A 23,004-nucleotide genomic window follows, 5' to 3' on the forward strand; every position below is an offset into this window, starting at 1 on the left:
TCGCTTTACTAGCCGCAGCATCACATTGCAGGCTCATGTTCATCTTGTGGTCAATGATGACCCCCAAGTCTCTTTCTTCTGTAGTGCTAGCCAGCGTAGCATTGCCGAGCCTATAAGGATGCTGCCGGGTTTTTTTTCCCAAGCTGGAGAACCTTGCATTTTTCAGTATTAAACACCATCAGGTTCTCATCCGCCCATTTGCTGAACCTGTCCAGGTCAGCCTGGATCACCTGCCTGTCTTCTGGCGTGGATGCTTTGCCCCAAAGCTTGGTGTCATCAGTGAACTTGGCCAGTCCGCTTCTGACTCCAATGTCCACATCATTAATGAAGATGTTGAACAAGATGGCAGCAGTACATAGGGCAGCCTTGACTGGCTGACCCAGACTGCTCAGAGTCAGTTTGTGTGTCCCGCTGTAGTGCAATGTGGGATTGTGAAGGGGGCGTGTTTTGCTCCCTGCTCAACTGGAACAGCAGAGTTCAGTCTGGGTGGTATACACTGCCCTTGGGATGAGGGTGGGAAAAGATAGCAAAGCACCTTGGGATACTGAGAACTGTGCAGCAGCTGCTCTCCTGGAACTCATTCCTGGGTTATTTTTATCCTGAGAAGCCTTCTTTATGCTCTGGGATAAAGATTCTGAACATCTGTACAATTGTGGTTTCTACTGGGAGAGCAGCAATCTGAATATCTGTACATGGCATAAGAATGATATTGGGAATGTTTTCTTCCATTTAGGACAAAGATCAGTGTAGAGAATCCCTTCTTGGCAGCAGACATCAAGAGAGATTCCAAGTCTGAAAGGAAAAAGCATCAGGTAATGCAGAGATTGTGTGCTCATGTGCGCCTTTTTCAAAGTGTATAAATATTATGCTGTTGTGACTCAATAACAGCATTGCTCATTGTAGCATAAGGATACGGTTTGTATATGAAGCCTGGTGTCTTGATCAGTGACTGAAATGCCCAAAATAGAGCTTTACAACAAACCAAGTGAGCAGGGGTGGAATTATCATTTAATGAATGAAGGAATAACTAATTGTATTGTGTGGTGTGTGTTTTTGTGTGTTAACTTCAGATTAAGTCAAATGCTCACTTTCACAAGCTTTTTCTGGAGGTCGCAACTGAAGAGCAACTGAAACAGAGTAAGTATTAAATCATCACTTTGTTTGCTGCTTAATCCAGTGGACAATTGTATTCAGTGACAGGACAATTCAAGCTGTATATTATTTAAGATGTACTTACTAAATGAATACCTATTACATATGCAACTTAAGTCAAAAAGCCAAAACACAAACTAAGGCCTACTCCTACCTCTGCTTACAGAAATTTTACAGAATGAAACTTAGTTCCCTATATATATAATTTTTTAGGAGATGTTATGAATCAAGGTCTGTCTTGAGACTGCTTTGCTTTTACAGTTAGAAGTAGCCAAGACTTGTCTTTTAACATCTAGTACCTACAGAGCGCATGAAGGTTAGATGTAAGAGGACTGGCTGGGTCACTTTGAAGACTTTCATGTTCATAAATGTATGCCAAGAAATAATCTCCACTCGCTTTGCATGTGTCCAGGCTCACAAATTGGTGACACACATGGCTCCAGAGTGGCCCTGAATGTGTGCATTTGAAACACTGAATCTGAATGCAGGGTTAAGAGAAGTTGAATGTGGTTCTAGGATGTTGACTTGGAGGCACTAAGCCATGCAGGCCCACCCTCACCAGCCATTTATTCTACCTCATTTGAATGCCTATGCATATGCAAAGCAGCTGCAAATAGGCAAGGCGTATTTCTCAACCTTGCTCAGGAGGTGGTCTAGAGATTTCATAGTTTCAGAATTTAAATTTCAGGCTTGGATAGGAGGAATTGGAGATGGCTATAAGAATGCAAATGATAGCAATTGTGACAGAATTGTAAAAGAAGAAATAAAAGGTCACTTCCTGTCATAAACTAGAAACTAAATCAGGGTGGCATATATGCTGCAAGTGGCATGGGCATCTGTGTGTGATGTGCAGCAGGCCAAGGAATACACAGGCAGCAGAGTTGCAGATAGAGCAGAAAACAGCAGCAAATCAGGCAGGGAACACAGGGCAGGAAACAAAGTGGAGCAGCCAATTGGGCAGTGAAAGAGGATCACAGCCACACTTGGAGGGTATAAGACTAATTTGCGGCACTCCTGCTGAACTTGCTGGCCCTCACTAAACTAGACAAATGGGCAAGATTGACCACAAAGTAATGTTAAAATATAGTGTCCAAAAATATACTGTCCAAATAAGAGTCTCAATCTGGTCTTAGGCAAGTCTGAAGGAATATTTTTATTTAGGATTTCAGAGAGAGAGAGCAAGAGATTGGGAGGCAATGGCAGAGCAAGCCAAAAGATGGTGCACCAGCATTGCCAGGACAGGCCACCTGATTCCATGTCAGCCTTCAGGATAGGGGTGGGGGTTCTGTGACAGAAGTAATATGAAAAGATTCCATGACTTCAAAAGTTTTAATGCTCTACATCAGTGGTTTTCAAAATAGCTCCTGTTGGGCTGCAACTAGTCTCAGTATTAAATAATGCACTTCACCTCTCTGTGTATATATTGGTAGGTTTTACCTGTGCTCTGCAAAAAGAAATTCTGTACCAAGGAAAGTTATACGTATCTGAGAACTGGATTGGTTTCCATTCTAAAGTCTTTGGTAAAGACACTAAGGTTAGTAAAAAAAAAAAAAAAAAAAAAAAAAAAAAAAAAAAAAAAAAAAAAAAAAATTCTACAGTGCATTTTTTTCCTAGCATCTAGGTATTCACTAGAAACTCCTCCTCTCCTTATTGTGCAGAACTAAAATAAGCCTATCTTTGTGGTCTGTGTTTTGTTTTGTTTTGTTTTATTGAGTATTAATGTAATAGTAACCTACAACTGCAGTCAGAATTGGGGCTCTGTTGTACTATATATATGCAACCAGTACAAAGGAAGATGTGATCCTTGGCCCAAAGAACCGGCAGGGTAAAAAGACTGCTAAAAAAATAGACAAGAGGCAAGGATTTTTTTTAGGACGGTACATTTTATTGGACCAACTATGCAGTTGGGATAAAGTTAGACAACATTTTGAATGCAGGACATTCTTCATCGGGTCTCTGATCACAGGAATTGCAGTAAAATAGGGAGGAGATGAAGGCAAGGGAGGCACGATCAGCATGACGAGGGCTTCATTCCTTGTTCTGCTTCATGGAGTCTTGTGCTGGAGGGGCAAAAGGAGGCAAGACTGAGAAGCACAATGCATAGGGAGAGCATTTGTTTGGCAGATGAGTGCGAATACACAATCAATAGCAATTCAGTGACTAAATAAAAACAGTGGTGATTGAATAAAGAGACTGAAGTCAGGGACGGAAGTATTCTCCCAGTGTCCCTTCCTGTTCTTCATGGGACGCTAGGAAGGGGAGAATGCTGGGATCTGCATTCTGGATCATTATCTGTGCAACTCTTATTGTACTGCAAAGACTCCAATTAAGACTTGCACATTCAGAAAATGAGGCAGTTCATGTCCCAAAAGCTTAAAGTTTTCAATGTATATCCTATCCAGGCTTCTAATCCTTGGGACCCTGTTGAAAGTAATGTTGCTGATCTTACTGTTTTTGCTTGGTCTTCTTGTGGGTATACTTTTTGCCCTGAGCTTGTTTGTGCAACTCCTTGAATGAAAACTAAATTCAGATGCACACCTTTTACATAACTTCTAGGATACCTTAGCCACTTAACCAACAGAGGAAGGACATCCTGTCAAAAATCTCCAGGGAATTCCTCCTAATCTGAAGCAATATTAAGATGATGAAATAGGATTGAAGAGTTTTACGTGACTGAGTTGTGACTCAGTGTGACTTGATGGATTCTATTCAGTCAGGGTTCATTCGTTGACACAAATGGGTAATGGCAGACGTGGTCCAGATAAGGATATAAAAACAAATGAATTCAGATTCTGCCAACCTCAACCTTAGCTCATACCAAGTAGTGCTTTACTTGGTGGGTAGTTTTATTAAAACTAATAAGATTATCTTTTACTTGGACTGGATATCTGCACACTCTGAAAGTAGCAAATTCCAACCCAAATTGAGTTTCAGATTTTGAAAAATGAAGTTTAATACACAAGAAGAAATATAATCCACTTTCCTCAAGCTAAATGGGATGAGTGAACCTGAGAATAGATAATATGGAAAAACTGAGGACTATTTATGTACTTATATTGTTTGTTTGTGTATATTTTATTTATAATGAAATTGCTCCTGGATTTGTAGTGCTTGTAGATGAGCACCTATTATTGAAAAGATACTGAAAAAATTGAAGGGTTTCAAAGAAACATAATGAATAACTGTCAACTAAGAGGGACTAAATTATGAGGAAAGAGCCAAAGGTTGTTTTTTGTTGGTTTGTTTGTTTTTGTTTTAACTAAGCAGCAGCTAACAGACAAATAGATATGAAATAAACCTACAAACTTCATGGGTGCCAAAAGCAGAGGAAAAGGGAACTCTGGATTCAATTTTAGCAGAACTGGTGATACAATTTTGGGAAAAATAAGAGTTGTAAAATAAGCTGAATATCAGGAACAACTTTCTAACAGAGCTATCCAACCTCTAAGTGGCTAGGGAAAACATACCTCTGCTAGTGGGGCCGTTGGAGCCCCAGAAGCCACATAATTCCTCCCTTCCCCTCCCCCTTCCTTCTCTCCCTACCATGCCACATCCCCCAACTCACTCTTAGCTTCCCCACTGCACCCCCAGAATGTGGGAACCTGGAAAATACACTATAGGAAATGTCCCCTCTTTAAAAAAAAAAAAAGGCACTAGACCTACATGACAGAGGTGTAACTGGTCATTTCTGCCCTGGGCAGCAGCAGCAACAGCTGGCTGGTAGCTATGGTGGCTGCTATATTTGCACACACCATCCTCCAAGTGGGTACCCGGGACTGCTATTAGTTTAGCTACTGCTATGTGATCTGATCAGCTTCTTACCTTGAATGTCTCTTAAGTCCTCTAATCAATAGCCACAAGTGCTTCATGCTCTTTGGGCTCCTCTAGACATGCAGGTAAAAGTGCAATAGGATCTGATGCATGATCCACACAGTCACGCTCAGTGCCGTAGTAAGTTGGGGGCGAGCGGGGCAACTGCCCTGGGCACCGAAGCAAAAGGGGCACCAACAGAAACTGCCCAGCCGGGGAGGAGCATGAGACGGAGCTGCAAGCAGCTTGTTTTGGTGGGGAGATGCAGGGACAGGGGAAGGGCGGCCCCTGCCACTGCATACACACCCAGGCAAGCATGGAGGTGGGGAGGTGTGCCCCCTGGATCTGTGCATGGGGTGAGGGCAGGCTGCTGCTGCAAGCTTTGCTTGGGGCACCAAACTTAGCTGCTACAGCACTGGTTGAGTTTCCTGCCAGTGCCACACATGCATTGCAAGAAGCATGATTGTGGGCTCGCAAATTAGCTGATACTGATGCAGTCTTCCAGTCACAGGTGCTCCAGGTGTCCCCACAACTGGGAGATCGCACCACCTATGGTCTCCCAGCATCAGCTCTGAGCTCCCAGGCTCTGGGGTGCACATAGAGGCCCTCTGGCTGGGCGTTCTGATCAGCTGAAGGGGCCCCTGGCTACACATTCAATTAATGGTGTGATAGTAAGGAGCTGCAAAGGTATTACGCTTATTTTGTGGAATAACTTTGTGGTTTATTCCTTTTATCACTCCATTAATTGTTTGAATGTGTGGCTGGGTGATAATTTAAGATGTGATTAACTGGTTAATCACATCTTAAGTGTAACATGTAGATGGGCCCTGAGTGTGTTCTATTGAAGTGCATGTAATCAGGGTTGGATTGTGGTGAATGGAGAAGCCTTATTTGTGTTTATAAGTAGAAGAGATTTTATTACAGTGCTAGATAGACCTCTAAACACTTAGCAGATCAGTTTGAAGCACTGTTCCATGTGGATCCTTGCAATCCTTATTTGTGTTTGCTTCATATCGCAGAATATTATGGCACACTACAGTTTCCCACTTTATTCTACTTCTCCACATGACTTTGTTCTAGACCAGTGATTCTCAGCCAGGATGATGGTACCTACTACTGTCAAACTAATCAACTTTACCTGCCTCAGAGTTTTGAGTTTTAGCTGTTAAGCCTTTCTAACATGGCCAGAACCTCAGCTCAGCCGAAAAGGCTTGACCTCTTCAGTTTACAGCAGAGGTACCGCATACCCATTGCTAAACTGAGCATTTGACAAAATATTATGTCCATCCTAAGCAAAATATTGGTGAAATTGGAGGGTTAAGCTGGAAGAGAATACGAAGTTAGAATGAAATATTTAGATAAAGGCTTCATACCACTTGTTAGCTTTTGCTTATTTTGTCTTTAATAAGACCCACTATGCAAAGCAGCAGAGTCCTGAAATGGTATATTACCCTGCGGTAGTATCTGCTTTCATTTGTTCCATGAAAGGTCACTTACTGGCCCATCTCTTATAATTCTAATAGGATGGCTATTTACCCTAAACGATCATATCTGCCTGTCTTCCTACTCACTGCCCTGCCCCTCTCCCCCCCCCGCCAAATAACACAGAATAATATAGGTTTTTAAAATGGGGCCCATACAAAACTCCTGGATCAAAATACCCTAAAATTCAACAAGCTGATCACTAATGAAATTACATTTAACAATGAAGTAGGGAGGAAAAAAATAAGGTCATACTGACTTGTGATATATTTGTCAGGTGCACAATGAAAAGGTGGATGATATCCATGAGGATTATCTTAAAGTATATTAAGCATGGGTATGTTGTATGATCCTTTCAATAATGATCAAAGAACTGAACTGTTTACTCAGCTGTTTCATGTAAGCTAGTTTCTTTACAAATGGTGGGACACAATAATTTCAGTGTGCTCATTCTTTTGACCTGCATCTCTGTAGTTTTGGAGCATTTCTTTCATAAATAAGGAAGTTTTGGCATGGAACCTCACTTATGCGGCATTACTTGATGAATGGCTGTTTTGCAAAAATGGAACTAATTCAGACTATGTCTTAAAACTCTACTTTCCAAAGGAGGGAAGAATTTTTTTTAGCTAATTGATAAACCAGCTAATGAGAAAGCAAAAAAAGATGTAAAAATCAGGGTTTCCCCACATCAACACACATCCTCCGAAATAATCAGAAGAGGGACCTGGAAGATAATGAGAACAGATAACATTTCAGCATTCTTGATTTTTTTTCCTGTTAATAAAGTAGTTTTCATACAACTGACTATTTGTAAATGACCACAAATGCTATTGAAGTATTACATTGTTCAGTGCCTTAATATAATGATCTCCTTTCAGATTAGTATACCTGTGGTCTCAGTAACACTGATAAAGAAAACCAAAACTGCCCTTCTGGTGCCAAATGCGTTGATCATAGCTACTGTCACTGAGCGGGTAAGTTTGTGCAGCATAGTTATCTTCCTCCTCAATTTCTTCTTCTGTTTATAGCCAGTGTCCATTAGGGTAGACTCGGGAAGATCCGGTGATCATATATAACATGGGACCAGGTCTCCCCTCAATGTGATCTATCATCACAGCCACACAAAATCAAACACTGCAGGATTTGGCTTCTGGACCCTCTAAAGAGAACTGCACCTTTACCCCCTGTGTGGGTAGGAGGACAGAACAACTTTCATTGCCACCTTCTTTCTCTTCTTCCCTGGGATCTCCTTCAGGTTGGAGCTGTGTAGTTAGCAGAAGAGGGAGAAGGGATTAAAGAGGGATTAAAGAGGTACCAGCACCTTTCTAAGGATTCATTTCCTGCTTATTGCTGAAATTTATTTCAGAGCAATCTGAGAGGCAGTTGAACAGCTGGGGAGGCAAACTGTCACAACCTGGATTGGTAGCCAGGTCTGCAACATCTATGGTTCTCCTTTGTTACCAGTTGGATAGGAGGCCACCATCTATTTCAGTTGAGTTGTGCTTGATAAGCAGCCCACACTAGTATTCACCCATTTTTTTTAAATGGTGTTTATAATTTTAAAAAAAACAAAACTTGAGTATCTCAAACAACATCTGCAATGAAAGGGGCTGTTTTTTAAACATAACGATGCAGAAGGAAAGTAATTTCATCTTACTGAAGCATATTCCCCGTCTTCTATCAAAGTCTCATCTAAGGCTTGGCAAACCACCCTAGTTTTGCCCAGGTATGAGCTTCAGGATTTGGCATATTGTATGATGTCTTGTGCCTGATCCTTTATACTCTTTTAAAGTGGGTCCTTTACCTCACCATTTGTGGGCCTTTGTTTACCAATTCACGAGAGTCACTGAACCAACAGATACACCCCACTTAAGCACACAAGTTTCACCTTTCTCTACAAAATGTTTCCTTAAAAAATAAACCAACTTTGTGAATGATTTTGTTTTTCAGTACATATTTGTCTCCTTACTCTCAAGAGACAGGACCTACAAATTATTAAAATCTGTCTGTAGGCATCTAGAGGTTAGTATTAACAGAGCAAAGCTATGTTGCTCAGTTGTGCTCATTATAACTGCTTTGTTAAGGATTTAGTAAGTAGATAACTGGATCTTGTCTTTTGCTTTTATTTTTTGAAATGGCTGTCAGGGCACAAGTGTTGGCAACAGTCCTAATCCATCTTCTGCTGAAAACAGCTTCAGGGCTGATCGTCCTACTACTCTGCCTTTGGTAAGAAAACTGATTTTTTTTTCATGATAAGTTTTGATTCAGTATAAGTCCAAAAGGTACAAACTTTTGTACAATGTCCCACATGGAAGGAAAACTCCCCACAACAGGTTTTTGTGGGGTTTTCTTAAACCCCAAATAGCAACTAGCAATAGCTTCCTGGGTATTAGCTGGATGTACAGAACAAGGCATGAATACATGCAGTGTCTGCACTTGTTCTGAGTATACAGTCCATTCATGTTATGCATGGAAATAGAAACATCTAGCAATGAAGAAAGATCCAACACCCAGTCTTTCATAATATTCTGTGCTAACTTGCAGAGGAAGCAACTTGCTGCAGTTGTCAGGGATGGCAGCCCAACAGGCTTCTCCAAGCTTTGCTTACAGTCCATCCCCTATATATTAGTTCAGTTGACTGGTGAAAACAGAGTTGATATTTACTGCTTAACATATAAACTTCACCCAGAACTTAAGCTTTATAGTCATACTTCATGATATAAAGAGTTGTTATTTCAGAGTCTGTTACACAGTTTGGAGTGGGGAGGTGGGAGAAGAGATGGGGAATAATCTGTATAATTTCTTGGGGCTTTCCTGGCTCTCCTGATGACCCTTTTTCCTTCAGGATTTCAATGAAGACTACTCAGATTTGGATGGCATAGTACGTCATCGGAGACGAGAGTTGGAAGAGTCTAGCAGTAGTGGTTCTCAGACCCCTGAATTGGAACACTTCCAAGGTTAGCATAATTGCAGAGCCTGAAGTATGATTGTTATAGTATGAAAGTATGAGTGTTTGGGAGGAGGCAGGAAGAAGTCTTGATTATTCTCTCAGGTCCCTCAGTTTTCATTTCAGTCTAGGTCTCTGACTGCATTTTGGTTCTTGTAGCAGGATACTGTGTGTGCCTGCCACTCTAAGGACCTGGAGCTGGCAGCCGCCAGGTGCCTGATGGGACGGCCATTTTGGGATCTGCGGCTGCCCATATAAACAGGGCACTTCAGCTGCTGGAGGCCAGGCCACAAGAGTCAGCTTTAGGTTTCCTGTAAACTCAAGCAGATATGGCTGAGGTTTTGAACCACTCTGGGTGCATCTACATGAGATGCTTAACTGTGCTGTAGCATAGTTTACTGTGCAGTAAGCATGCACATCTACATGTGCACATGCTTACTGTGCAGTAAAAAACCCTACTCTTAAGTGAATTTGATACTTACATTTCCAGGTATCAAATTTATGTGCAATTAGTTACTGCACAGTAACTCAAGTGTAGACTCGACCTGGGAGCAAATTCGCTCCCAGGTTAGCCCTGCCACTAGGGGGCCAGCCTGAGGCTAGCCCCAAGGATTTGGGCTAGGAGCCTCTCCTGCCCCAGGGCTGGGCTTCCTCTATAGCAGTCTCTGCATTTTAAGCCTTTAAAAGCCTGCAGGCATTTTGAACCCTGGAGCACACCAGCAGGGAGCCTGAGGCTACTCCAGTCCCCTGTGTCCCCTTGGGCAGGCCACAGGCCAGTTGGTCCCATCTGCCTGCAGCACAGTGCTGCTGCCTGGCACTGCAGTGCCACGCAGCTGCAAGGCCGACATCATCCAGGCCTCCAGGCTGCTGCAGTTTCCAACCAGGCCCACCAGCCCCCAGGCCCAGCTGTAGGCAGCTTCTAGCTGCTGAGGCCAGCTTCACCTGCCCACAGCCCACCCTCAGCAGCCTGTGCTGAGCCTGTAGGTGTTGCGGAGCCTGTAGGTGTTGCAGGGGATTGTCTCAGCCACATAGCTGTCAGGCCCAGGCTGGGCCACTACACTGGATGCTGCAGGCAGATGGCAGCACAGGGACAGCTGCGCAGAGGCCCAGAGAACCAGCATAAGACCCATGTTGGCCTTGTCATTGCTGCTGCCTATATGCATGCCCATGTCTGCCACCCAGGGCCCCAGCTGGTCATAGGAGGAAACTGGCAACCTGATGGCACTGTGGCGCAAGGCAGAGGTACAGCGCCGGTTTGAGCAGGGTGGGTGCTCCAATGTCCATGTCTGATGGGATATCAGGCCGGATGCAGGAGCGCAGGCACAACCAGTTGGCATGGCAGTGCCACACATAGATCGAGGCCTTGTGGACACAGTAGATTGCCATCACTAACCATAGTTGTCTGTCAGGGAGTGCCTACAAGTCCATGCCCTTTATGCAGCAACTAAAAGACATCCCCAGGACCCAGGCCACAGTTGTGCTGTCTACAGCAGCACGGGCAGCCTGCCTGAGCCCCTACCCTGGCCTTGCACCCACAGTGATGCATCACCAGGGGAGGGCCCCCCAGACATCCAGCAGCTTATCCCACCAAGCTCCCTGGCTGCAATGTCCACCAGCAGCTTGGGGAGCCTGGACCAGCACCTGCTGCACCCATTCCTCAGCCCTAGGGCCAGCCACAAGACACAGCTGCCCATAACACTGCCAGCCGCCAGCAGCTCCTCCCCAGAGGAGGGCCCCAGCTGGGCACTCACCCGCTGTACCCTGCCATCCGAAGACGCCACCTGGAGCTGCACGCTGTCCAACTGGAGCCACCAGCGACACCAAGACCAACTGGAGCCACCAGTCACACTAGCCCGAGCCCCATGGCTCTCAGCCTGTCATCATAAGGTCTGTTTTCCTGACCTCTGATCATGCATGTGGCTCTTCTCTGGACTCTCTGAAGCTTCTCCACAGCCTTTTTTGAATTGTGGGGTCCAAAACTGGACACAGTACTCCAGCTGTGGCCTCACCAAGGCCAAGGACAAGGGAAGAATGACGTCCCGGGATTTGCTTGAGACGCATCTATGGATGCAAGCCAATGTTTTGGTCACTTTACTAGCCACAGCATCACATTGAAGGCTCATGTTCATCTTGTGGTCAGTGATGACTCTCAAGTCTCTTTCTTCCTTAGTGCTAGCCAGTGTAGCACTGCTGAGCCTATAAGGATGCTGCAGGTTTTTCCTCCCTTGGTGGAGAACCTTGCATTTTTCAGTGTTAAACACCATCAGGTTCTCATCCACCTATTTGCTGAGCCCATCCAGGTCATCCTGGATTGCCCTCCTGTCTTCAGGTGTGGATACTTTGCCCCAATATTTGGTGTCATCAGCAAACTTGGCCAGTCCGCTTCTGACTCCAAAGTCCACATCATTAATGAAGATGTTGAACAATACGGGTCCAAGGACAGAGCCTTGGAGGACCCCACTGGTCACAGGGCACCATGATGATTGACTTCTGTCAGTTACCACCCTCTGGGTCCGACCACAGAGCCAATTTCCCAGCCAGTGCACTGTGGTGGACCCCAGGCCACAATTGGCCAGTTTTGCCAAGAGGTGATCATGGGATACCAGATCGAAGGCTTTTTTGAAGTCAAGATATGACATCAATCTCTTCTCCTTTGTCCAGGTGATAGGTCACCTGGTCATAAAAGGAAATAAGATTGGTAAAGCAAGACCTACCTGCAACAAGCCCATGCTGGCTGTCCCTCAGGATGTTGGTGTCGGACAGTCCATTAAGGATGGCCTCTTTAATAAACTTTTCTAAGACCTTCCCCGGGATAGAAGTCAGGCTGATGGGCCTATAGTTTGCTGGATCCACTTTCCTCCCTTTCTTGAAGATGGGCATCACATTGGCCTTCTTTCAGTCTTCGGGCACTGGAGCTGCTCCAGTACACCTGGAAGGTGGTTCAAGTCATGCAGAAGGCCTCCAGCCACTGCTTATCATCCCACATGTGCTAAACAATGTGCCACCACCAGTCCTGGCTGACCTGGCAGGCCCAGAGGAGGCAGGGCTGGAGGCGTGACAGGGGCTCCAGCAGTGGCATCCTGGAGCCCATTATCAGCATCCTTGGTGGGGTTTGGCCAGGCAGACAGGGTCAAGGTGGCAGGTGCATTGCGGCAGCCCTGAGACGGTGGGCAGATAAATGGTTGCTGCGCATGGAGTAGTACGGAGGGTGAGACAGCCGTGGTGTAGGTGGCCATCAGCACGGCAGGCCAGCAGGAGGCCAGGGCGCTGATCATCACTGGCAGGGGCAGGGACTGGGGCAACCATAGCATGGGGAGGCAAAGGCAGCAAGGAGAGAGCTGTTGCGTGCTATCCCTGTACTGGCCACACTGCTCCTGGCCAGGGAAGTGGTTGGCCAGAGAGCAGCAAGCAGGGCTACCTTTTGAAGAGGGCTGCTGGCAGCTGCAGCCAGAGTCTGGCACAGATTGACGGCAAATCTGCACCCATTTCGCTGCACATGTAGATGCTTGCCTGGCACCATTTACTTTTGAGTAAACTGGTACTGCAGCAAATGCATGTGCATACTTTAATAGTGCTAAATCAGATGTCAGTGATGCTATGTTGCATATACATATTGGTGTTCAAAACATGTAAGAAAACAGAGCAGTAGGTCTACATCATGTGCTCCCAAAGTACATGGTTGAGAGAGACTGAAAGCTGGAAACCAAATATATGACTTAAATAGGTTATTTGATCCTATTATGCCATTTTCTCCTAGATTAAAGTCTTCTCTCTATTGTTATTCAGACTTTGATCAAGCTACCTTTTTAAGTATGCTAGATTGGTCAAGCCCACTTATTCTCCCCCTTGTAATTCATGTTACACTCCGCATGTGAAACACTTCTTGCAGTATTTTATAGAACCCTTTCTGATCTTTTAGCAATTACACTTCCTTCTCTCACAGGAAGATTATAATAAACTCATTAAAGGTAGTGGAACACTTTAATGGAGTAAAGTAATAATACTTTAATGGAGCCTATATAGCCATCCTAAACAGTAGTGGTCTCAACACTACAAAGATAATACCATTCACCTACTCTTCCCTGTGGTCTTGAGCTATAGACACTCAAATATAGACCTCTACAATCACAGCGTCATGCTCATCCCTCATGTCTGCTGGGCAAAGTAAACTGTATGCATTTCACTTTACTCGTTAGTAGCTGCATTGATTCAAATGGAACTTCTCATGTAAAAAACAACATGCGCATGTTCAAATCTTTGCAGAGCTGATTTTCCTTTTTGCTTATAAAACATACAGAATAACTGTGCTGATTCCTTAGGCATGTAGTCATTGGAAATAGGTTGAGTTCATGAAGTATTATATACCACACTAATTTTAAATACCATATTTACCTAAATCTTAGATGACCCTGAATTTAAGATGACTCCCCCAATAATTCAGTTGTATACATGGAAAAATAAACATGGAGGATTATAACAAACTTTTTTTTCCCCATATATAGAACCTAATTGCTGGGGGGATCATCTTAAATTCACCTGCTACCCCCCTGCCCCTTGCCCCAACCCACTGACTTGGGTCCCATTTCTCCCCTGTGTGCCCCCCGCTACCCCCCAGCTTGCTGCCTTCCCTTGTTCCAGCCCCACTGTAGCCTAAGGCATGGAGCATGTTTGCTCCAGGCCCATGACAGCTCCAGCTCCAGGGCCTAGTCTGAGCTGATGTTGCTGCTGTGCTGGGACCAGAGCAAACACATACTCTCTGCCCCAGACTGGGGCCAGAGCAAGGGTAAGCAGCAAAGGACTAATAGGGGCCACAAAGACTGTGGGGTTGGGGGAGGGGCAAATAGAGGGCAAGGGAGCAAAAGCAGGGGGGATAGGTAGCAGTTGTATTTCAAGTATTCATGTAATTTCCTCCTCTGGTTCAGGACTGGTGAACACCAGACTGCTGTTTTTGGTGTTTTTTGCGTGGCTTGCTCCTCTCCACCCATATACTATATTAGGTAAAGAAATGCTTCATCCCTCACTTAACAACCTTTACATATTTCCAAAACCTTGAAGTCTTGGAAAGTATTAGATGCTTCAGGTTTTTCCACTAATTCATGAAAGGAGGCTGGCAAGCTAGCTTTCTCATTGTAAATTATTTTGCATATTTTCGGTCATTTGAACAGTGTGTCCAAAGTTGGCCTCCAGGGAGACTTACGTTTGTATAAATCTCTATAATGTTAATAAAGCCATTGCTAGATTTTTTTCCTAACATCTGAAATATGCTGGATGTATGAATTAAAATTGGAATACACTTGTAAATGCTTGCAATTTATAGAAATAAGGCAAAATTCTGCGCTACTGTTCTATCAGGCCTACAGCAATATATGGACGAATGTGCCAGTTGTCTGGTGTTAATAATGTTATAAAAATATGACATGATTATAAGACATAGTATTAATAAGATGTTATATTATTAATTGTAAAGCATTATGTGTCTAATTAGAAGAGAAAGTATATGTTTTCTTTACTTAGGACCACCTAACAAGGTTTTAGTTTTAAATTTGGGAGTAGTCTTTCTTAGGAGTTTGAACTGTTTCCCCTCCCTTCCAGATTTTAGCAAGTAGATATGATCATTTTAGTGCTGGACAGCAACACTTGTGCTAATACCACTCATAATACAAACTTCTATATTTCCATAGTCTAGCCAAATTAGTTAATCCTCACCTTTTCTCATACCCAGTAAGGAGTGGGGGTTTTATTTTTTGTTTTAATTCTCATACCTTCTCCCTAATTGCACAAGATGATAGATCTTTTATTCCTCATTATTGCAGAATACAATGAACTTCTCTCCATTCAAAGTGCAAGGTGCACGGGGCGGGGGGGGAAATCACATATTCCCCTTTTTTTCCCTAAATCCCTGGAGAGAAGACCATGAAGAAAGGAACTGTAAATGACAGCTAATTTCTTAATATATCATTGGACATCCTTTCATACCATAGTTAGGGTATGCAATAAGACTTAACAGAATGGGATTACATTGGATTAGCAAGAGGTGGGTCGAGCAGGAAGCTGTGGACAAGAATGTTTAATGTGAGCTGCTGAAAAGTCATCGTCTTCTGTGGGGGGGTTTTAAGTTTTAAATAAATAACAATCTTGATTTTGACAGACTATCATATTGTTGAGACACAGATGCACAGTAAACATGTGGCAGAAGAAAAACCCAGGAAAGTTCCTGGACATGGTAAGGAACCTGGTGCTGATTTGGCTATTTCTACATAAAGTCATGCACGGCAGTTGAGAATTTATACCCCTCCCTTTCCCCAAGTCACATACTCAGCTACATATTTGTAAACTTATCTGTCTCCATCCAGATTGGTGTTGCCCTTGTAACTAAGCAAGGGCAAATAGGACACCAGCCCAGATGCTGACTTACAGGGGGTGCAAAAATAGCACCTACCACCTGCAGCCTAGCCATTAGTGGGGCCCTGTGTGCCACTGCCACCCATGGTGCAGAACTGCCCAGCTGTGCTTCTGAAAACACTTTCTGTTCTTCTTGCAACAGGCCATTCTGGAGCCCTTGGATTCTTCCACAGAATGAAGTTCCAGAAATGTGTATCTCTGAATCATGTTCTTATTTTCTATACAATCCTGTAAGTGGACAAGTTGTTACCAAGACCATCAAATAGCAGGAACTTCTCTTCATAGTTAGATTTTTATAACATTCTGAGCCCATTTCTGAGCTTTTTTTCACTGAAGTCACATAAATCTAAAACTAGAGATAAAAAAAATCATCTTTGTAGTACAAAAGAAAAGAAGCAGTTTATTTTATTTATTTGTAAACCAGTGGGGAACTGTGAATAGCACTTCACAGTAACATTTGTCCTGCTCTATCAGAGCCAGCAGAAAGCAGAAAAATTCTGTTTGTGGCCTATGACCCATGGAAACCTCTAGAGTAATTATAACCAGTTTAAAAGGGTGGGGGGAACCCCTTGAACATGTATTCAAAATATCATTTAGCAGAGCTCTATACACTAAACCTAAGGTTTCGAAAATTTTGTGAAATATTCAGGAATCCAAATCTCTAAGGCAAATCTCAACTTAACACTTGTACAGTGTACAAGTAATAATGTAAAACAAGTGTTTTCAGCTATATCCTGTACAGATTCCACACCCCAACTAATATAGCTCTCTTATTGTGTCTCTTTCTTCCTCTGCAGTGTCTGCATACTAATCTTTTCTACATTCTACATGAGATACAAAATCAATGTCCTGGAGGAACGACTTGTTTCCATGACTTCCTTTGACTCCCACGTTAATGAGTAAGAATGCATCATTTTTTAACTAATACAATTATCTTTTCTGTTGGTCTTGTGTTCTTCAAAAGCCTCGCATCAGATAAGCAACAAAGTGCAATTTATTTTGTGAATCTGCATTAGTCCAGTCTCCTTATTCTTTTTCTTGCAGACATTAGGTATAAACTAACTTAAAAGAAAAGAATCAAGGAATAATCTTAACTACATGACAATTACTGAATCTAGAGTCAGGGTTTTATTGGAGGTCATTTGCCACCTGGGAAAATATGTATGTGGGAAGCTGTTGTAGGGTAGATAGTGCACTATATAAGTTTCCACTGTCCATTATTTCACAGTAATTTTACTTCTGTGCCTATACTCTTAATCTCCACAACAGGCTCTTCAAAACCTCCAGGCTAGTTCTCTAATATTTTTTGTTTGGTGTGAGCTGCTATTCATCCTCTTTAGAAAGGGGTGCTTATGCCTTATCCAAATAAACTCTAATCCCCAGTCAAGATTCTGGTAGAAATCTTTTTAAAAGCATACCAGGGAGGGAGCAGAATTCTTCCTTCTCTGCACCTCCAGATTTCAGAGCTGCTGTAGCTGTCAGTATGTTACTCACATTAATTTAGAGTAGCCATATGCTGATTATGGACTACTACCCAGTTCTGTTCAACCAGAAATTTTGGGGCAATGTCAGGTTACCTCTTCAGCTCTATGCTGTACTCATTAGTGAAATTCTCCCATAAGCTTTTGTTGCAGTTTCATAGCCTATGTACCTTGGCTAAATACAGAGCCCAAGTCATAGGGCTGAATCCATCTGACTTTCCCATCCTTGATGCACCAATTTAGGCCTTGCCTACACTAGAAATGACTCACTAATGTAGTTAGAGTGCAGAGAGATGCATCTTGCACTGGCAAGAATATAATGGCATCCTCAATATTGGCTTCCTAACCTCTTTTGTCTATGTAGTAATACCGCCCTCTCTCCACCCCAACCAACGTCTGAGAAATAATCTAGCTTTTTAGCACTGAACTGTACTTAACTACATATATTCTCTTGTGCCGTCTTCCTGATTGGGCACAAAAGGTCGTAAACAGCAATGCAAAATTGCTATCTGTAGTAAATGTGGCTGCAATGTTGACATAAGTAGCCGGCTAGAAAAGCACCAACTGAAAAACAAGCAGACAAAGGAACAAGGGGACCAAGAGGACCCTGTGCCTCAACTGGGTAGGCGTGTCTGAAAGGTATTTTAAAGGGCCCAACCCCAGTACAAAAATCTTGGCTCAAGTTACCTTAAACTTGTTAATTCCCACTTTTTCTGCGTGGCCAGTTCATGACAACCTCATCAATCTGACAAGACAGAATTGGGCTCTTAGGAAAAGGGGGGGTGGAAGGGAGGAAGGTAATTCCTGTAGATTTATTCAAGGGGCGGGGCATCCCCAAGCACTTGATATAGGATAAGGTTCAGAAGCCATTCCTCCTGGTTTTTAACTTGAATGAGAACCACTTTGTCTCATTGATTGAGAAGGAAGATAATGTTTAACCCTCCAGCAATATTCAGATGCTTAAAGGAAAATGAACCTAATGTACTTCCAACAGCCCCGTGTTTGTAACTTGCTTGAATCCATGTCATTGGGTGCAAGTTCACTTGCACCCTGTGACCTGGAAATGGCTACTGGGAATGGCTTAAGGGTTTTCCACCTACATTTCTGTAGACTTAAACCAGAAGACTGACGTCTATTCAAAAATTACTTCCATGTTGTATTCTTGTAAGCAAGTTTAGCTCTAGCAATGTACCTGTTCAAATCCCTCATTCTTCTCCATGTACACTTTACCTCTTGTTTGTCTCTGTTTCACTCGCACTTGCTATTTTTGTTTAGCAGACAACCAGCACAAGGAGGCCTTGGATCCCACCTGCAACTTAATGCTGATGCCCTCTGTGATGAATTAACAGCTAACCTCATTAAATTGGAAAAGGTAATTCTTTATTGTGGATAATAAGGTAGTTAGGCAAGTGCTGAGTAGTCAGCCAATGAGAACCTCTTGTGCATACCAGTCTTCTGCAGTATATTATCGCCTAAATAGTACATACTTTGGACCCCTGAGGTGGACAATAACAGTAAAGCCTAGGCATACCTATCAGTACAGCCTTTTATGAAAGGCCAGGGTAAGGCAGAGACATTTATTGAAAATTAATCAAAATTCCCAGTAAGTTTAGAAGTTTCCAGTAAATTCAAACGTTCCCAAAAATCCCAGCAAATTCAAAAATCTTCATCCCTGTTGAGTAAGGTAACTATTTCTGACTTTTACTCGTCTTTAAGATCTGTGTCACCAGTATGTTTTGTCCCTAAAATAGAAGATGTTGAAATTCCGGTATCTGCAAATAAAGTGGCTGGAACCTGCCTGTTACTGCTCAGTAACATGAATGCTGTTTTGCCAGCTCTCTGGTCTCTGAAGATGACCTTTGCTCTCTTCCATTTACTAATTGCAGAACTAAATACACTTGCCAGCCTCAGCTGGAAAGTTCAATGAAAACAAGGGTAGACAGAAAGGTGTATTTCCACTTGGTTAAATTTACATGTCAACTGCTGGGAGCTGATCATGAAAATCAGTGTCTTTATTCCACAAGGCTAGCCTGTAAACTGTATCTTTAATAACCTTTCTATTTCAATTCCTATGTCCTGAAATCATAGGGGTTATTTGTCATCTTGGCAAGACAGTGTCTTGACATCCAGAATTTTGGCAAAGTCCACAGTTTTGTTTTGGGGTTGTTTTTTTTTTGTGGGGGGAGGTAATTTTTTTTGGCTAAAGCAAACTTCTCGGGTTGCTTCTAGCTGAGAGTTGACAAATACCATGCTAGCATATAACAAAGATGTGTAGGTAGCATTATTCTCTACTCTCACTTCTGTATTTTTGGAGTAATGCTATTGACTTCAGTACCATGTTACTGGTTACAACTAGCATGAAAGGAGAATTTTTTTTCACCAGATAGTAACGTGTGTTAAACACTCATGCTGCAATCCTTATCCACTTAAATGGGACCACTCACATAAGGTTCAACAAAGCATGCAAGCCTAGGTTTTAAATCCCAGGGATTTCAGTAGGCCCTCAGCATGTATGTTAACGCTAAGTGCTTTGTTCATTTTCAGCCTAACAATCGAACCCTTTAACAAGGTCTTAACTTTGCTTGGCCTCATTCTTGAATTGCTGTCAATATAGTGTCATAGTCTAGGTGTCCACTGAAAAAAAGTTGCTGCAATATCAATATCTCTTTCTCTTTGTGCCATTAGCACTTTTTAGAGAAGAGTTCAAAGCGCTAATTTAGAGGATTGCTAATCAGCTATTTGTGGCTCATGTATATTAAAGCATGCTTACTTTCTTTTCTGCTCATTAGCTTTTAAAAAGGAGGAAAAAAACACTTATTTAAAAAAATTCACATACTTCAGGATTAGCTTAAACTTCTTTGCCGCCCTCCCCCCCCCAACAAAAAAAAAAATCTGTTTTGTAATTGGATCATCTCTCTCACTTTTTTTTTAAATATGATCCTTGTGGTACTTCTAGCTCTACTGCCTTCTATGCTTGCAGCCAGTGAATTCCCACCAGCTTAGTAGCAGAATACCTTGGCATTTTAGGTGTGGTATTTTGCTAGGTTTTATAGTATGTACCTGCTGAATATACCAGGGCGTCCAGCAGATAAGTGCATGACTGGAGGAGGAGACAATCCCAAGTGGATCTCTCAAATCCTGACTGAAGTTTGTGGGCAACTCCTCTGCCTCTTTTAGTAGGAAAATAAAATTAAAATGTAGTCTCTGAGCACATCACAAAAATATCAACCTTAAACCTAATTTCATCTGCCCCTTACCTGCTTTTTTAGGGGAGTAAAGTATATGATTACACTAAGCATGAGCAAGAGAATGTGGGGGAGGAAATGAGATGGTGGCTCTAAAGAAACTCTTTCGTTCTAATTATGGGTCAGCAAGGGTCTGGGATCTAAATTTAGCTATCTGTAACCAATGGTTAAGATAGTTAAGAGTCTGGTGAAATATCCACCATGACATCCTATGACAAGGTGAGAGATAAATAAGGAAAACATGGTCATCTACACTAAATTAAACACAACACACACTTCCTTGAGTCAAAGATGATTCATTTTAGCTGCCTTGTTCTGCTTTGTGACAGTTCCTGGAACCAATGGTAGAGCTCTATGTCCACACTGTGGTATTAGCTGCTCTCTTGAGGCAGCTTACACTTGGGTGTAGGAAATACGTCCCCTTCCACCTGTGGAGTACAGATATTTTGCCCCTAATTTTCAGAGGATGGAGTACACCTATTTCCCTCCAAGTCAAAACCAGTGAGAGAGAAGGGCAGCTGTGGAACAGAAAATGTTCCAAAGTCCATGCCCCTCTCTTCCAGGATCCCCAGTTAAGTTGATGTAAATGGATTTTTTTTCTTTAACTAAGTATATCTACCATTTAATGTACACAAATGGCCATCATGGTGACTGAATTAACTGGCATGCTCATATTAATTGAAGAGAGCTTTCTAACTTGCTGTGTCAATAGCACTGACGTTAGCTGAACCTCCTGATTTAATTTTGTCTCACTACCACCACCACCACCACTTTTTCTTTTCTTTTCTTTTAAGATACAAAACAACTTGCGAAGACTACTTGAAGATGGCGAATAAAATCTTGATGTTCTGGAGCTACTTCATACCTCATTCTCCTGTTTCTGATAAGCAGCTCCAAACACAGCTGTGAACTCTGCAGGCCAGAGTTAGTGTCCTTTCTTTAATCCAAAGCCATATTTAGACTGCTGCAGTAGCTCTTCCATCCTAAGAAGGTGGAGGGTAGACTATTCTTGTGCAATAAACTATATCCAAGTATTCTCAAGTTAATTTTTCCCCTATTGTCTCTATTGATGTATAAATAACAATGTGATTTTATAGTTTGGGGGCAAATTTTTGTTCTTGGTTATGGAAGTGTAAATCTGGAGTAACTCCATTTTACCTAAGTATGTGGATTTTTCATTCACATTACTGTGACTGAGACCAAAACTTGGTCCTTGACATTTTAATTCCTGAAACAGTATAAGCAAAAATGTAATCTATTTTACAGAGATCCCAGTCTCGTTAATAGTAGCTGAAAGTAAATACTACATCTTTACTTATCCATCCTTATGCCACACTTCTCCAAAATCTAGGCATGTGTCAAACTTCTTACTGCCTGAGCTTAACCCACGCTCTCAGATTTTTACAAAATAGTCTTCCCCTCCCCCTCCCCCTCCCTCCCATGCACCCAGTGAACACTTCTTCAAAATTAAGATAGCAGTATAAATGTATTATCCAAGCACTGTTCCTAGAATATATTGTTTAGATTTTTAAGATCTATCCCTGTAATATAGTTTCCTCATGCTTCTCAGTGCTAGGACTCCAAGTCAACTTAAGAGGGTTGAATATGGTCCTAGCAGTGCAGTTCCTCAACAGCTACTGAGTCATGGGGCTTATTTTTGTTGACTCCATCCCCCTGTCTATTCTTCATGATGGGAACTGTCAAATTAATTAAATTATAGTAACTAGAAACCATTCTATTGGAGTGAATGAAGTGGCTGACTCCTTTGTTACATTATGCTATTGTTTTCACAGAGCTGAAATTGAAGTAATTGAGGGGGTTTTTTTAATTCTTTGGTCTGTTTCCATAAGGCAATATTAGCATAAAATAGGACCTATAAAAACAGTATTTTAAAATATATGCTATGCATTTTATAACCATTTCTGTGAAATGTACATTACTTTGTTTAAATAAACTTTTTAAGAAGTGTGGTGTTTTGGTGTTACTTTTATCTGCCTGTAACAGGGGGCCTTCTCGGGGCCGATCTCACTGTGGCCCACCCACCTGTTTCTGGGCTAACTGCCTGCCTTCTCACCCGCCACGCCTTGTTGGTATCTAATTAATACATGTCAAATAAGTGGGAGGCTGCCCATTTCTTGCCCCAATGCCAGGGGGCGCTATCCACGGCTTTGTTCCTCCCCTACACCGCAGCCCATGCCTCACAGATGGCATCTGGATATTGTCACAATCACCAGCCCCACTCTGGGCCCCATAATCCTAGTGCTGAACCCCTCTATGATCCCTCCATTCCAGTGGCCTAATCCGCCTTCATCCTGGGCAGCATAGCTCCCTGAACTGCTTCCCCTTCCGGGTGTGGTCCCCCCGGGCCCTTTGGCTCTACTGGCCCTGGCCTACCTCCAGGCCAGTCGGAACCCCAAGCCCTCAGCTCTGGGCGTCCCTCGTGGTGGGCCCCCAGCCCTTCCAGTCCTGGCCCCAGCATTGACCA

General features: G+C 42.8%; 1 protein-coding gene across 4 annotated transcripts in view; it reads left to right on the forward strand.

Annotated features, from left to right (window-relative positions):
- GRAMD3 (GRAM domain containing 3) overlaps positions 1–22,478 on the forward strand; it is an 88,854-nt gene extending 66,376 nt beyond the window's left edge. For 2 of the 4 annotated variants that reach the window (XM_019516841.1, XM_019516843.1), the window contains exons 3-14: positions 734–812; positions 1,071–1,137; positions 2,583–2,686; positions 7,323–7,418; positions 8,395–8,466; positions 8,590–8,670; positions 9,290–9,401; positions 15,540–15,614; positions 15,936–16,023; positions 16,591–16,692; positions 18,550–18,646; positions 21,314–22,478. In XM_019516841.1, the coding sequence (XP_019372386.1) occupies positions 734–812; positions 1,071–1,137; positions 2,583–2,686; positions 7,323–7,418; positions 8,395–8,466; positions 8,590–8,670; positions 9,290–9,401; positions 15,540–15,614; positions 15,936–16,023; positions 16,591–16,692; positions 18,550–18,646; positions 21,314–21,355 (1,015 nt within the window). In that variant the 3' untranslated portion in view covers positions 21,356–22,478. The remainder of the gene's footprint in view (positions 1–733; positions 813–1,070; positions 1,138–2,582; positions 2,687–7,322; positions 7,419–8,394; positions 8,467–8,589; positions 8,671–9,289; positions 9,402–15,539; positions 15,615–15,935; positions 16,024–16,590; positions 16,693–18,549; positions 18,647–21,313) is intronic. The other 2 variants (XM_019516842.1, XM_019516845.1) reach the window with 2 other exon arrangements.
- Positions 22,479–23,004: the final 526 nt, after the last annotated feature.

Source organism: Gavialis gangeticus, unplaced genomic scaffold (assembly GCF_001723915.1).
Source record: "Gavialis gangeticus isolate Ggan-Ray unplaced genomic scaffold, GavGan_comp1, whole genome shotgun sequence".
In the NCBI taxonomy this organism is placed as follows: domain Eukaryota; kingdom Metazoa; phylum Chordata; order Crocodylia; family Gavialidae; genus Gavialis; species Gavialis gangeticus.